At 38.3% G+C, this 16605-nt stretch overlaps 1 protein-coding gene across 6 annotated transcripts in view; it reads left to right on the top strand.

Annotated features, from left to right (window-relative positions):
- PLCB4 (phospholipase C beta 4) overlaps positions 1–16605 on the top strand; it is a 360059-nt gene that overhangs the window by 272722 nt on the left and 70732 nt on the right. For all 6 annotated transcript variants that reach the window (XM_076010932.1, XM_076010929.1, XM_076010931.1 and 3 more), the window contains 6 exons: positions 1727–1808; positions 2715–2815; positions 3464–3521; positions 10489–10597; positions 14735–14945; positions 15946–16039. In XM_076010932.1, the coding sequence (XP_075867047.1) occupies positions 1727–1808; positions 2715–2815; positions 3464–3521; positions 10489–10597; positions 14735–14945; positions 15946–16039 (655 nt within the window). The remainder of the gene's footprint in view (positions 1–1726; positions 1809–2714; positions 2816–3463; positions 3522–10488; positions 10598–14734; positions 14946–15945; positions 16040–16605) is intronic.

Raw genomic sequence — 16605 nt, 5'->3', positions numbered from 1 at the left:
CTTTGAGCTTTACTTCCCTTTGTGCACATGTGTGCTCATCAGTTAGTTCCAATTTAATAACGAGTACATGTGGTGGTGGTTCTTCCATTCTTTAGATGTTTCACTTAGGAGAATGGTCTCTAGTTCCATCCACATTGTTGCAAAAGGCATGAATTCATCCTTTTTATGGTTTAGTAGTATTCCATAGTATACATATACCATATTTTGTTAATTCACTTATGAATTGATGGGCACTTGGGTTGATTCCACATCTTTTCAATTGTGAATCATGCTGCAATAACAATTTGAGTGCAAGTTTTTTTTTTTTTTTCGATAAAGTGACTTCTTTTCCTTTGGGTAAATACCTAGTCGTGGGATTGCTAGATCAAATGGTAGGTCTACTTTTAGTTCTTTGAGGAATCTCCATAAAGATTGTACTAATTTGTGGTCTCACCAACAGTGTATAAGTGTTCCTTTCTCTCTGCATCCATGGCAGCATCTATTGTTTTTGGATATTTTAATAAAAGCCATTCTAGCTGGGGTAAGGTGATATCTCATTGTTGTTTTAATTTGCATTTCCCTGATAATTAGTGACAAGCATTTTTTCATGCTTATTGGCCATTTGTCTATCTTCTTTTGAAAAGCTTTCATATCTTTTGACCACTTTTTAATGGGGTTGTCATTTTCTTGCTGATTTGTTTGAGTTCTTTGTAGATTCTTGTTATTAGCCTTGTATCAGATGTAAAGCTTGTGAATATTTTCTCTCATTCTGTAGATTGTCTAGTTGCTCTGTCAGTTATTTCCTTAGCTGTGCAGAAGCTTTTAACTTTAATCAGATCCCATTTATCTGGTAATGAATTGCCTGGGCTTCCAATCAGGGAGTGAATGAAGGCTCCCTTTGGTGGCTAAGGCACAGCTGAGAGCTAAGTGTGGGGTTCCAGGGTACCAGGTCCTCTCTTCGATAGTTTTCATTCTGAGTGTCACCAATGCATTTGTAACAGGGAGTCTCTCTTTCCTACTTTTATCACCACCAGGAAATATGCTCATTAAGGTGATATCCATTTGATTAGCCTGGCGCTCACTGTGCTAGTTAAAAGGCTTTTCAAAAACACCACATATTGGGGTAGTGCCAAGATGCCGCTGAAACACTGGATTGTTGTTCCCGAGCTCCTCTATGTCAACCTATAGCTTTTATAATAAAGTCCCTGACCCTTGAGGCAGCTGACATTTCAGAGTGGCTCAAGGGTGTTTAGCTTGAAAACAAAAACATGTCTCGTAACATGTATGTACTGTCATTAAGTGTGGGAAGCAGGATAGAGGCATTCACAGGCTTGAGCCGAGGGGCTCCTACTTTTCCCTGAACCCAGATACTATCAACGCGAGGTTTTGTCTCAGGGCTACTGCTTCATCCACCACATTCCTTTTTCCTAAGAAGGTAATTTGGTAGGATCAAAATCTATCACTGTTTTGTCCAATAGTGTGTCTCCTTCACAGTGCCCCTTGTCCTCATAAGCACCTAAGGGGACTGTTGGCCTTAGGGTCAAGTGGCTTCACTAGCATAACCAGCTCCCGGAGCCAGAGAGACATGGAAGAGCTGGTTTGGGTGGAACAAAAACACCTACCAATGAGAAGTAATTTTATTCTCCTTTTCCCGCCAGTCCTGCCATCCCTAGTATGACTTGGATTTTGCATCAGAGAAAACAGAATGGACAATCACTTGAATTTCTCTCTTTCTTTTCCACCCTAGTATTACTAGAACTTTTGCATCAGGGAAAACAGAAAAGGTGATCTTTCAAGCATTAAAGGAGTTGGGTCTTCCCAGTGGAAAGGTATTTATTAACTTGATAATGTGGTTCTAAAACTATCTTGTTTATTTATGTTCTCATATGTAATAAGCTGGGTGATTTATATGCAGCTGATCTCAGTTAGATTCAGAATTAGATTTTATGACATACAATAGAGTTCATTTTCTCTTCGTCCTCCCTCCTTCCTTCCCTCCTTCCCTTCCTTCCTTTCTTCCTTTTGTTTTCTGGGCATTTTAACCTAAATGTTTTAAAATTTAAATAGTTTCCTTCAAAATGGTTTTGTCAGTTTTATTAAGAAAAGGAAATGGAAGGCAGACTGCTCTTTTATGCAGCTCTTATTTGAGAGAAGCTCACCCGAGCTGCCTCCACCAGGCACCAGGTCAGCATGAGTAATTAACTAATAAATTCCATTCTCCACGATGGCTGTGCGATAGTTTTATGCAGCGTCTCTCACCACACAAGCCATTTGTATTCATGGGCCCTTCAGATTTCAAATAATTGAAATTAATTTATTGACTGCAAGAAAGATTTAAGCCTGTTACTGCTTTAGCAAGTCCCATTTGAAATATAAATTTCAGTATGAGGGGAAAATCTGCTCTGGTTAACCTAAACCCCTTTATGTGGTCTTGCAAAAATGCACAAAATAAGTTTAGTTAAACATTGGGCTTGATTGACTCAGCCTCCTGTAGGCAGGTAACTTTTGTCTCTCAAGGGGAAATTAAGGGAATGTTTTTCTCTCTGTGTTCTTTGGGGTGTTTCTCAGAGCAAGCCCAGCTGTAGCCAGATGTTTGCACACACAAGTTCTGGCTTCTGTGAGCAAGAATCTGAGGTGGAGGCCCTGGGATTCCAGGTGGTCATCCCTGAGCTTCTCACCCTCCAAAGAGAAAGAAAAGGTTCTCCAATTCATGACACACATTTTGTTGTTCACAGAATGATGAAATTGAGCCTGCAGCCTTTACCTATGAAAAGTTCTATGAACTGACACAGAAGATTTGTCCTCGGACAGATATAGAAGATCTGTTTAAAAAAATGTAAGTTCCTTTTATGAGAAAGCATCCTATCGATTGTATCATTGTCCTTTTAGATTTTTAAAACATTTTTTGTTATATTTTAATATACCATGTTGGTAGTGTCTAGGAATATCTAGTCAGGGTTACATTTTCACCCCTTAGTTCATCAGTGTAAAAGTTCACTCTCAGCTTTTGAGAAACTTTTACATAAATTAATTGCAGCACCTGGAACTTTTCCCCTCCCCCCCTTGCATTGGCTTTACTAACTACCTACAATTTTAACCTGCTCCTTTAGGTATTAACCCATTATGTGAACTAACTAGATCCAATTTGGAATGTTAGTATGTTGTTGGAAAAAGTCCATTCATTCCAATTATTTCAAACAGATGACTTACATGTTGTTTTTGAAATAATGTCTTCCGATTATGCTAAAGAATTGCAGACATTTTCCGTGACCTAGTGGGAGTGTTTTCTTTTCTTTGTTGTTGTTGTTGGTTTTTTCCCACCCCCCACCCCTTATGAACAGTCTCTGGCCATTTTAAGAATTCACCACTACTTCAGGGTTAGAAAATAAGTTTAGAATTATCATCAACAAATGTCAACATGTAAATCGTACCTACTGTAGCATCATATACAAAAACTTACTTTTTCTAATAAATTTCTTTTCAGCAATGGAGACAAAACTGATTATTTAACGGTAGACCAATTAGTGAGCTTTCTAAATGAAGTAAGCTTTTTCATACATTAACTCCATAAAGTCTGTGTGCAGTGGCTTGCCTCCTCTGGTGTCCTCATTGCATGCCTGCATCATACGCCCTTATTTGCTTTGCTTCTGACCTGCTGATCTTTCCATGATGGCTTTACCAGGTGCAAAAATCAGCTGCTGCCCTGTGTGTTCATGTGCTTCCTACACGTTGGCTTTGCACACCGCTTTTTGTTGGTTTCTGGCTGTGATATGTAGCTCTGGTTCTGTGTTGTATGTGTGACTGTTATAATATATTCATTTAATTAAATGTGTCTATGTTTTTGCAAGATGATATTTAAGGTACTTTTTTTTTTTTATTGATCTCTTTAAATAGAAAGAGAATGGATTGAGTTGACCACACTGTAGTTGGATTCTCCATTGCTAACTTTATCTCATACCTTTGCATGGACTGGAAATCTTTATTTTTGTCTTTTAATGGATTGCATGTAAGAAAAATATGTAGGTTCAAATAGACTATTTTGACAATGAGCAAAACACTTGAGTTCCTGGGTGAAAATATAGTATTAGGCTAAATTGGATTGCAGGTTAAATTTTTATTTTTTATTTTTGTAACAATCTTGGAGCTAATTTTAGAATATGATTCACTTAACAACCAAAATTGGTTAACAGAATTTGCTAAAGCACAAGAGGAAAATATTTTAGAACAAGTAAAGGTTACAACTTTTATTACAACTAAAATGAACTTCTTTTTCCTTTACACATACCAAAAAAAAGTGATTTCTTTTTAGTGTGAAACCCATCGAGACTCTTATTAATCCAAAAAGGAAAACTCACTTTTTTTCTAACACAATAATAAGAGTTTAAGTGAGGAATGAATAATATATTTTTGTGTCAAAATAATTTAAGTTAATCACTATATACCATATAAAGAGAAAACATTAGAAAAGACAGCATCATGCCAGGCAAGTGGTATTGCCTTAAGAAAAGACAAAAAGGCAGGCTGTAATTTGCCACTTGCAGAAACAAATCACATCTTCGCCAAAGGTCTTCTCTTTTCTTTCCTTGTGAGGATTCAGTGGCTTCCAATTTATAAAGGTTGCCCTTTAGAAATGCTGTTAACTAAAGTCTAACTGCACTGATAAGAAAGAGAAGGTACTCCATAGATCTGACAGATGCTCTACTTTTAAATAATCCCTTCAGTACAATGCAATATTTATTTTACTTGAAAACACTTCAAGTTTTTCCACTCCACTAGTTTTTAGTCATGCGAATACTATGTTCATAATCTTTACCCAGATATTATCCACATTCTTATACCACAGTTGCTCAGAAGTTAAATTGCCTTGCTGTGTTTCTATAACCCCTCCCCCTCTTCTGCCTTTTGTGGGTTTTTTTGTTTGTTTGTTTGTTTTGTTTTATTTCCCTCAGCTTCTTCATGCACTTTGGGCCATTGATCATCTTAAGTTTGGTGAGATGGGCAGGAGTCCTGCTTTCTACTAAAGAGAGAAGACGGTTTAGTGGAAAGGAGAAAATCTACCACATCATCAACTTGTCACTTCCTAAAATAAGGCCTCTTGTGCACTTTGGGATGAAGCCAGCACCAGCCTCTCTTAAACATTACAGAGACCTTCATGCTGCATTTCACTGTTCCAATGAAGCCACAATTCTGGCGTCTGGAGGATAGGTGCAGCATTCACGGGCTCTTATCTAACGCATTTCCTTTTATGGATTGTTTTTATTGGCCTACCCAGGAATCACTGTTGTAATTCTTATAAGACATGACATTTAATTTAGGAAAAAAAAAAAAAAAAAAAAGATCACCCATACTTTCTTGCTCTGCCATCCAAATTCTTTCTTAAAATACGTATTCTTTGGCAAGCTTTTATCCATCACTATTACTGTGGATGATAATGTTCATTTATTTTTTATGTTTCCTTCTATTTGGCTTCTCATTAACAGTAAGGAAGTACTGATGGAATCGGTGTGGTTCTGGATTTCTTTTAGGTCACAGAGACTATCAGACAGTGTAGGGAAGTGTACAGCCTTTATTTTTAATCAAAGTGTCTGCCCTGAATTTCTTCCTTTTCTATCCTAGTGAACTCAACTGAAAGGACCAGAAAAAAATTTGAATGTCTCCTTGAAGAAGCTTTGCCAAACATAGAGAACATCCTGCCAGCTCCTTGCACCCCCTTTTTTTGAGTCGTACTCTTGGTACTCTTGCCCCTTTTACCTCTCCAAAAACAAAAACATCCCAACTTCAAAACTGATAACAAAAGGAGACAGAGAGAGCTCACTCAAGAAAGGAACAGACATTGGAATGTAAGGGTCTATGACTCCAAAAGATTAGACCTAAACATTTTCAGAATGTCTTAGCCACATAGTCTCAACAAGGCAGAAGTCAGCCTTGCATTGGGAGCCCTGGATCATGCCATAAGACAAGGAAAAATAAACAAGCCCTGCGAACTCCAGAAAGGACAAACCTCTAGTCTCATTTGCAGATGCTGATTGTCTACCCTGATATTAAAAACGATCAACTGGAAAACTCTTTGAATTAATAAGAGAGGTTAGCAAGGTAACCAGAGAAACAATCAGCAAGCAAAAACCAATAGACACATATATACCAGCATTTATCAATTAGAATAGACAACAGGAAAAAATAAATCCCCTTTATATTAACAAAAGTCACGCTGGCTCAGCATGTAAATACCTTTATTCCTTCTATGAAATTTTTTGTTCCATTTACTAATGTGTTTCTTCAAGGGGCTGAAAGGAAAGCAGAGACTATTGTCCATATACCACCTTGGCCACTGTGTAGGGCTTCGTACTACCTTCTCTTCTCCTTACCTATGCCATCCACATGGACTAGCTTTTCAATAGTAGCTTTCTAGCCCTGCCTCATCTGCTTTTCGGTATCTTCTTGTTTGTTCCCTGCCCCCAAAGTGTGATCCGTGGACCAGCAGCATGGGCATCCCTTGGGAGCTTGTTAGGAAGGCAGAATCCTGGGTCCCACCAGATCTGCTGAATCAGAATCTGCATTTCACAAGATCTCCAGGTGATTGTTTGCACATTCAAGTTTGCAAAGCCCTGTCCTCTAGGGGATTACTGGATTCCTCCCTGAAATGTTTAGTGTGAGTGGGAAGGATATGTGAGCAGCATATGCTGTTCTGTTATTCTCCTTAAAGAATTTAGTCATGGAAATCCACCACTCAGATCTAAAATTTGGCCACAGCTATAGCGTCTCTTGGTCCCATCCAGTGGACTAAGAGAAACTTTCTTTGCCTATATTATGAAAATTGCAAACTAGGATCTAGGAGGGATAATGCAGGCACTTAAAGGGAGATGCCACTGGGTTAGACACTACTTCCAACTCAGTCGCTTGGATGTGGCAGGACTAATTAAAATCTCTGGGCTTCAGGCAATTTCACTTCCCTTTCCATATGCCTAAGGAAAAGCTTCTTTCCCTCTTCGACTTCTTACAAAGGTGCTAACAACTGAGGACCTGCAGAATTGGGGGATGTATGGAGGGCAGGAGAGAGGAAGGAGAGGAGGAAGAGAGGTGAAGGAAGAGAGGAGAAGAGTCTTAGGTGGCCACAGTAATTAATAATTAGCTTTGTTTTCTTGCTGCTGGTAATCTTCCTCCTGCCTCACACAAATCATATGATCACATGCGGGCTAAACTTGACTTTTTTATTTTTTATTTTTGCAGTTGAAAGACTATAAAAAGGGGCCCATGATCTCTTTCTAAGATCTTTATTCTTTAGTGCACAGGCAAAGAGAGAAAAGGAGGTGTGCTTAGTCTTATCAGTAATCTTAACCCTTGCCAATTATTTCTTTCTCCTTTTTTATATCTATTTTGAATATTATTTATATTACTTTTAATAACATCCCATTTTTCCCGCTACTTGGATTAAAGCCAGTTGATGACTCTTCCCAGTATGAACAAGAATGTAATAATGGAGTCCTGTCCATCACATCCTTATTTACTTGGACACAGTTCTGCGAGCTATTTTTGGAAGCTACCTAGAATCCCATTTTAACAAGCACTGAATACTATGGGGTGAATATCCTGGGTATATTATTTCCCCAAATCCAGACTGAAAACTGATGGTCTCTCAGAGCTGAAAAGCCTTTGCCTCACTGTGCTTGTGTCTGTGTAGAATATCTCTGCAAACTTCTCCCTCTGAGATTACCTGGAGATGATCTTTCTCCTCATTGTTTTTCCATGTATAGTTTTGTGACTCTAATGCAAACCTTACCATTTTTTCCCTTGTCTTTGGATTGTCCAGATTGTGCTGGGCTACCTTTTTGAAACATAAGAATTTTAGGGAAAGCAAAAGATTATGTTATCTGGTAGAGTGGATACAAATGTAGTTTCACATTGTGCTTAATGCTTATTTGCTGCAAATGTAATTTTCATTTACATAGCATTCTTCTATCCTTGTAGGAGTTAGGTACATTTTTTCAACCTATATGCAAATATGTTAAACCAGTGATTCCTTTTTATTTTTATTTTTTTAAGACATTGTCTTGCTCTGTTGCCTGGGCTAGTGCAGTGATGATATCATCATATCTCACTGCAACCTCAACCTCCTAGGCTCAAGCAGTGATCCTCCTGCCTCAGCCTCCTGAGTAGCTGGAACTACAGGCATGCACTACCACACTTGGCTAATTGTTTTATTTTTACTTTTGTAGAGACAGGGTCTTGCTATGTTGTTCAGGCTGGTCTTGAACTCTTGGCTTCAAGCAATCCTCCTTCCCATGACCTCCCAAAGTGCTAGGACTATAGGTGTAAGCCACCATGCCCAGCCTAGAGCAGTGATTTCTTAAACTTGAGCACGTTGAATTACCTGGAAAGCTTATGAAAACATAGATTCATGGGTTTCACCCCAGAGATCAGATTCAGTAGATCTGGGGCCTGAGAATGTGCATTTCTAACAAGCTCCCTCTTGGTGATGCCAATGCTGTCATCCATAGACCACACACTGCACATAGCACCGTGTTAGGGTACACACACAGATGTGTACAAAGACACACACAAAAATGTCTGAATTCCTTCTCCGTTCTCGAACTTTGGCTCTCCTCTCCCCTGTAGCCAAATCTCTTCTTTCTCTCTTTTTAATTCATATGGATTTGCCTCATTATCTGTGAGTTCAGAATACTCACCAGTGAACATATCATTAAATCAAAGACTTAATAAGGAAGAGACATACAGTGGCCAACTTTGGATATAACACTGCTGGGGTCTGAAAAGGACCTTTTTCATCCCATGTTCATCTTTTCCCACATGATATTATTTATGGAGTTGTGATAAGGGATGTGCCAAGAAAGAGGGTTGGGTTTTTATTTATTTTTTTAATTTGTTTGTTTTTAAAACAATGCATTCTCACCAGAGGGATGGAGCTCGTCATTTCTTTGAATAGCGGGCTCCGTTGCATGATGGCATCGATCTCCTAAACAAGGTGCAGCATGCCTTCACTTGCCTGGCATTCCATGGTCCACCTCACGATTTCTCTTTCTCTGCATATCCCATGACTTTTGTTCTTGATGGTCTCAAGGCCTGTTATTAATATAACAGTTTCTGTTCTAGCATATGCATGGATGTGAGCTGTTGTGAGCCATGATTTCTTAGATTACAACAGAAGCATGCTTCATTGGGATAAATTGGCAAAAAGATATTGATTCCTTATGAGTTAATGCTTTTAACTCAGTGAGGGAGAAAGAAGAACCAGGAAAGGCTGGGCCCACCTCTGCTTTAGGAAATCACATCAGGTGTTCTGTTTGGCCAAAGGCATTCATTCGTGATGCAGCTCATTTTTCAAACGATCATTCCAAAACAAATGGGGAAAGAAAATCCATATGAACTTTCAACAATTGTTTCTTAAATACCTTTCCAATAATGTTTTTCAAAGTCTGTGCATATATTTGGGTAAAGAGTTATTACCAAGGTCCTATTTATTGACCAGGTTTTGCTCACATCTGCTTATCTGTCGTTATTCCATTGAAGTTTGCTTTATTTGTTTATTTATTTATTTGAGGGATGACCAGGGACCCAGTGCAGTTCTCTAATCCATAGCAACCAGTAGGGAAGTTCAATGGACCCGCTGCCTCCAGATACACAGAGACACGTGCGTGCACACACACACGTACACACACATACACGTGATTGTAGCAAAGTCAGTTAGCAAATCGGACTTTTCATCCTTGCTGTAAAATCAGGATGACATCGCTGTAGGAACGGCACTGTTCCTGGTGCTTCATGTCACACCAGGAGCACCTTATGTGTCAATTTGAAAAGGATGATGTCACCACCCTCCTAAGTACCTTAATCATTCAAAAACTCTCTGCCCAGAGAATTTTATGTTGTTTATAGCTTATAGATATCCTTGTGCTGATTAATTTTAATCATTAAAATTGGTTCATTTTGAAAATATTTACTCAAGAAAATGAAGTTTGCTGAGTGCCTAAGACATCTTTTATTGATGTAGGAAGATATAATGAAAATTTAATGATGTTTACCTATCTGACATTAGGGTTTTTTGTTATTATTGTTTTTGAGGTTTTGGGGGGGCACTTAAAATAGTATATTATCTATTTCTTTGAACTATTTGGGGGGGTTAGTTTTTGTTTTTCTTAAAAATATTTTGACCTCACTTTTTATAGACATTATGCCAAATGTCTTACTTGTGGTGTGGGAACTAGAAGACAATACAGTTGGCATGCACACTATTATGTATCTTTTAACATTTGAAGGACAAAAGAAAATGTATTTTCTCTCTGTAATTCAATGAGAGGAAGCAACAAAGTACTCTCAAATTTGGACTTTTTGAGTTACATTTTAGGGAGAAAGACAGAAAGGCAGTAAAGTTCTATCTTTGTAATTATAAACATAGTCTAGATATATTTTGTTGGAAACATTATAAAATTAGTTGTATATAATGCCTCAAGGGCAAGAAATGTCAGCCTAAATGGAGTTATTTTCTTATCATAGCATCAACGAGATCCTCGACTGAATGAAATTTTATTCCCATTCTATGATGCTAAAAGGTCAATGCAGATCATTGAAATGTATGAACCTGATGAAGATTTGAAGAAAAAAGGTAATCAGAACAGAAAAACAATTTTTTCTCCTTAAAACAAGAAAATATGCAACTTTTAAAGCCCTTGGATTTTTAGGTAAAGGTATCTTTGAATGCTTTGAAGTTCCCTGGAGCCAAGGATATATGACTGATTTTTTTTTCCCCATTCTTGAGTTAGTATAAATTTCAGCTCAGGTCAAAATAAGTCCATGCTGCCTGAAGTTTACTGTTAAATGTATTGTGCTGCTAAACATGTTATGGTGATATTTTGCCCATGTACTTTCATGTATTAGATTTTAGTATTACATATTGCATAGAATATAAAAATGCTGAATACAGTCTCTGTTTGCAATCATTGAAAAGAATTTCTGTTATAAAAACAATTTACACCTTCTTTTTCTCCCTTTTGTTTTGCCAAGCCAAAAAAATTTATTGCATCATTTGATGTGCCCCCTCACCCCTCATTTGACCTCTGGTATGAACGATAAATACAATTGATATGAAATTATATAGTCAGGAATCACTTTAGCAAATTGCTGATGTTTCTAGACCTTTGTCCCTTTTAAAGAAACTTTGGGAAACAATGTTATTCCTTCCAATATCTGTCAAAGGAAAGACATGGGGAGGAATTCTAAGGTCGGTTCCATAGCAGTGGGAAACACATGCAGAGGATGGGAGGAAGGATGCTAACACAACTGTATGGGGACTGCGGGGGGTACATGAGCTAGAGCCTTTGGCCTTATGTCTTAGTGGAGAAGGAAAGAAGATCCAAGTTCAAGTTCTGTCGGTCTGTGTGTCAGTGAATCTCATGGCCTCAGTTTCCTCCTCTTTAGAATAGATTCTCTTTTCTTTGTATCTAATGCCTGTGAATGTGGCTAAAGCGTTTATATACCTTCTCTGGACCAACGTAGAACCTATTATAGGTTTACCTGGCTCGCCACACCCCCTGACTTCAACCCTGATGTTTTTCCAAGCCCAGCAGAGTTTTTCCCTTTGGTCATAGTTGTACAGTTACACTTTCTGCTGTGGCTGAAGATATCTATTTTCAGTGAGACTGCTTCCTTGTCGTAATTGATTCCATATTTCATGTGACTAAAGCAGAGGGAGGAGCATCTTGGTAGAAAAGTTAGCACTTTGCAGTAGCAGGAGGTGATAGGATTCTTGCTGCTATCCTGTCACTGTGTGACTTTGAGCTAGGAACTAGCCTCCTGGGTCTCAGTTTCCCTGCTTGTTGTAAGAAAGTGAGGCTTATGCAGCACTTCAGCTAATATTTCCCTTTCTTACCTTTACTTCTTACAGCTTGTAGAAGGCTAAGTGCTAAGCACTGTGATGCTAGGAATTCAAAACTGAGCAAGAAATGCCCCCTGCCTTGAACAGTTGTGGTCTGTTCAAGGAGAAAGGCAAGTGACTCAGCTATTCCTTGGCAGTGTGATAAATGTTATGGAGAAGACGTGTCCTTAGTTATTCCTAAATTCCTTCCAAGTCTTAAAAGTCTATGAAGTTCCCACTGACACATCTAAAAGGCATAGCTTTACCATTTCACAAATGACAGAAATTTTAAAGTCTGTCATTATCGAGCATAGGTGAGAATGCAGTGCAAAAGACATTCCTAAAAACTTCTGATGGGATCATAAATTGTTTCTACCACTTTGGTGAATGTTTTGGCAATAGCTCGTGAAGTGGAAAATGAGCCTGTCTTATCTATCGCCCAGCACTTCCACTTCTAGGTATGTATTCTAGAGAATCTCTTGTATGTTTCCCTAACTCTGAGTGTCAGAGTGGCACAGAACTCGGTCCTCAGACCTCTGCCCCATCTGTACTCTCTCATTAGGTAGCTCACACAGGCCAGTGGGTTTACGTTCTTTCTGTATGTGTAAATTAATCTCTCCTGCCCGAAACTCTGACTTAAACTACAAGGCCATAGTAGAACTCTCTATTTGGATGTTGGATGGATATTTCCAATGTATATGTCCAACATGTTTGGGGTCTCCCCACCCCCAGACTGTTCCTTCCCCAGCCTATAAAATGGTATCATCATTCACTCAGCTTTTCAAGTTAAAACCCTTGGAATCATATTGGACTTGTTTCATTCTTTCATATCACATCTGATTCACTAGCATAATCTGTAAGATCCAGTCTCAAAATAAATCCTGAATAAATCACTTCTCACCATTTCCATCCCCACCAGATTATCTGTGCCTATGCCATCCCTCCCTGGGCAATGCCAGTTGAGTTGAGTTCTAACTAGTCTTGTCCTCTTTACTCAATGCCCTACAATTTATGCTCCACAGAGCAGCCAGAGTAAACCTTTTAAAAACAAATCTAATCATGGGATTCCTATTTTCAAAGAAGGCTTCAGTGAAGGCTTCCCAACACACTTAAAATAAAATCCAAAGTATTTAGTGAGGACTAAAGCCCAACTGATACAGCCTCTGGCTCCATCTCCAAACTCTTTTCCAGCTACTTGTTTCCTTGGTCACTTGCTCCATTGGATGAATTTGGCACACACACTTTCTCATCAAGGTCTTTGCACCTGCTCATCTCTCCACCTGGAGTGAGGTTTCCCCAAGTGTGCGTGTGGCTCGTGCGTGACTTGCTCCTCATACATGTGTGTGACCTCCTCAGAAGGGCTTTCATTGTCCACATATCTAACACATTGTCCTGTCATTCTCTGTCACTTTCCTTCTTGCTTTCTTTGTCCTTGAAGCACTGTCATGATATTATATTTATATTTATTTGTTCATTTATTTGTTTCTCTCACCTATGATATATGAATTTTCATGAAAGGAGGGCTTGTTTCTTCTGTCACTGCATCTATCCTGGTGCCTCAAAAAGTACCTGCTCTTAGAATGAATCAATCTGCCCCAAGAGAGAGGTAGACAAATTTCTACTTTCAGTACTTCTGGTTATAATTAGAAATGACCTACATATCCACCAATGGAATAATAAATTATAGTACATTCCTATATGGACTTCTATACCTTCAGTGAAAAACAAATGAACAAGAGCTACATCTATCAAGTGGATAAGTCCCAGGAAAATACACAGTGAAAAATAGCAGATTGCAAATGCACACAGTGGGCTAGCTTTGATATAAATTCAAAAATATTCCAATCTACATGTCATTTGGATAAATGTATATGGAGTAAAGTTGCAAAACCATTTTGGTGTTAAACACCAAAACTTAGGGTAGCGGTTATCTGAACGGCAGTAGAAAGATGATGGAATGGAGTGGAATTGGGGTAGGGGATGCAGGGTGCTGCAGTGGTGTTGGTGATTATGCATTCCTTTAAAACAATGTAAAACAAATAAAGCAAAATGTTAAGATCTTACAAAGCTGTGGTATAGGTCCATGGCTATTTATTACACTATCATCTGTACTTTTCCATAAGGTTGAAATGCAGATGCTTAAATAAAAAAGCAAAAAGCTCGGGCTGCCGATGGCCAGTGGGGTGGGAGAAGATGTGTACTTACTGCCCCTCCTGCAGTCACCACGTGGGCCTTGCCCCATGTCAGAAAGGTGTGATTGGAGTGAACAGCAGTTTTTAGGGCCGTGCTTCAATGACCGCTATCCACTCTTCTCAACAGTCCCATACCCTGACTTATCGATAAAATTGAATTGTTTTAATTCAGAGGGGCTGTCATCACCAAGAAAAATCCTTTCTCCAATCCGCTGAGAACCATGCCTTACAATTGCTACATTTTTTATTATCGAGGAGCACTTCTCATATGTATTTGCCATTCATGATGATCCTGGAAAGCAGGTAGGGCCAGTATTTTTCCCCACTTGACAGAAGAGGAAGCTGAGACCCAGGGGCAAAAGGAGTGAGTGGCAGAAGCAGAATTAGATACAGGTCCCCTCGGCCCCTAGTTACCATAGCTCCTGGTGCTGCAGTTTCTGAACTTGGGGTACTATGTATTAATACTTCTGCCATCAGAGCTGTGAAAGTAGATGCCACCTATTTGTGGAATGCATTGTGTTACTTATAATGCACAACTCTTATTTTATTCAAGTTCTGAAAGACAAAAGTTCTTGGGAAAGAGACTGTGAAGTTGTTTTTACTCTTACTGTTTAAGCTGCCCCAGCTGCCACGAATAAAACATGAGGTGTGCATCTTCAGAGTTACAAGTGCTACTAAGATATTCTTTTTCCCCTAGGCCTCATGTCAAGTGATGGGTTTTGCAGATATCTGATGTCAGATGAAAATGCCCCAGTCTTCCTAGATCGCTTAGAACTTTACCAAGAAATGGACCACCCTCTGGCTCACTACTTCATCAGTTCTTCCCATAACACCTATCTCACTGGCCGACAGTTTGGCGGGAAGTCTTCAGTAGAAATGTACAGACAGATTCTTCTGGCTGGTTGCAGGTCAGAAACTCAAAATGGCAATTTGTTATTTGTCTGTGATGCCCTTTTCCTTCTCTCTGAAAAACAGGAAATGGTAATCAGAGTGAAAAGGACATTTGTTCTTCTCATTAATGTATTATAATGGTCATTTAACCTTGAGAGAGGAAGGACAATATCTCTCTCCCAGAAAGGTCTAGAGTCATCCTGGTGGATCAAAAGACTTTTTTACTGTAAACTTAAAATATGCCCCCAAAATTGCAAAAAAGAAAACATGCGTATTTTAAGAAGGCATGCTGTTTTTTTATTGATTGTGGACACCTGTAAATTTAGCCTTAATCTAAAAGTGCAAAAATGTAGTTCTCTAAAAAATAGAGATTATTGAAAATGATTTTCTTTTTACAGAATCTGGCAGATATTTGAGGCTTAAAATATGGCAAAAATGATAAAAGTGCAAAATTCAAAATGTAGTTACATTATAATTGTTTTCTTGGTTATCAGTTAAGCAGTAGCTTATTTTTTTTGACTGACTCATTTATGTATGGAAATACTTTAAAAGAAATTAACTATATCCTTATTTCCATTCACATACTTCCTCTGAATACTTGAATATGAATCACTTAAACACTAAGAACATTTTTAACATGGCCAAAGTAACATATCAAAACTAAAAAGTAATTTTTAATGTCATCTAAAACCCAGCCCATATTCAGATTTCCCAAGTTATAGACAAATTATCCTTTATTGAAGCTTTGTCACAAGTAGTATTTCACCATCCATGCCATGCTGCTTGTTATATCTCTTAAGTCTCTTTTAATCTCATTCGGACAATCCCTTTTCAATGATACCAACCTGATGAGAAATATAATGTGTTTTTAACCTGTATATGCCATGAAATAATCATATTACTTAACTCATTCAATTTTCTGTTCTGTAAGAAAACAATTTATGGTGATGTCTTTTAATTTGCACACACACTATTTAACAGTAAAGGTTCAATATTGTCATTTCACTGTGTCCCTAGATGCGTTGAACTAGACTGTTGGGATGGCAAAGGTGAAGACCAAGAACCGATAATAACTCACGGAAAAGCAATGTGTACAGATATCCTTTTTAAGGTAACTTTGAAAATTACATAGCCACAGCCTTTTCCAAACTAAGCGAAATTTCAAGAGATAAGGGAATGGAGAAAAGAAAACAAACTATTCATTTTCTCAAGCATTGTTCCTTCTTCATATACCTTTTCTCCAGTTTTGAGGAGAAAGTCAAGACAAATGTCTTCTCCATTTTATGTCCTCTTCATGACATTTTTTCTGCATTCAAAGGGCTTCTCTGGCAAAGTTTACCTAGTTCTACTTACCTTAAAAACAGTCTTTCTTATCTAGTTATTTGCTTGCTTGCTTGCTTTGTATTATTTGTGACGGACTTCAAGGTGTCATGAAAAGATAACTAGACTACAGAAAATAAAATGATTATAAGTAGAGCCTATAAGAATAAGGGGATAAGATGATGAGGTTAGATTTTATGAATGCTTTTCAAGAAATCCTAGGATCTTGCAATCCATGCCACACATTGGGCTCCAGACTTTCTAGAATTTAGTGCAAGGAGGGAAACATGATTTGCAGGATCCATAAAATACAAAGTAGTTGGTCCAGGAAGCAAAGTTATTCCCACTGAGGAAGTT

Source organism: Microcebus murinus, chromosome 16, assembly GCF_040939455.1.
Source record: "Microcebus murinus isolate Inina chromosome 16, M.murinus_Inina_mat1.0, whole genome shotgun sequence".
Classification (NCBI taxonomy): Eukaryota; Metazoa; Chordata; class Mammalia; order Primates; family Cheirogaleidae; genus Microcebus; species Microcebus murinus.
This window is presented reverse-complemented; position numbering and strand designations above follow the sequence as displayed.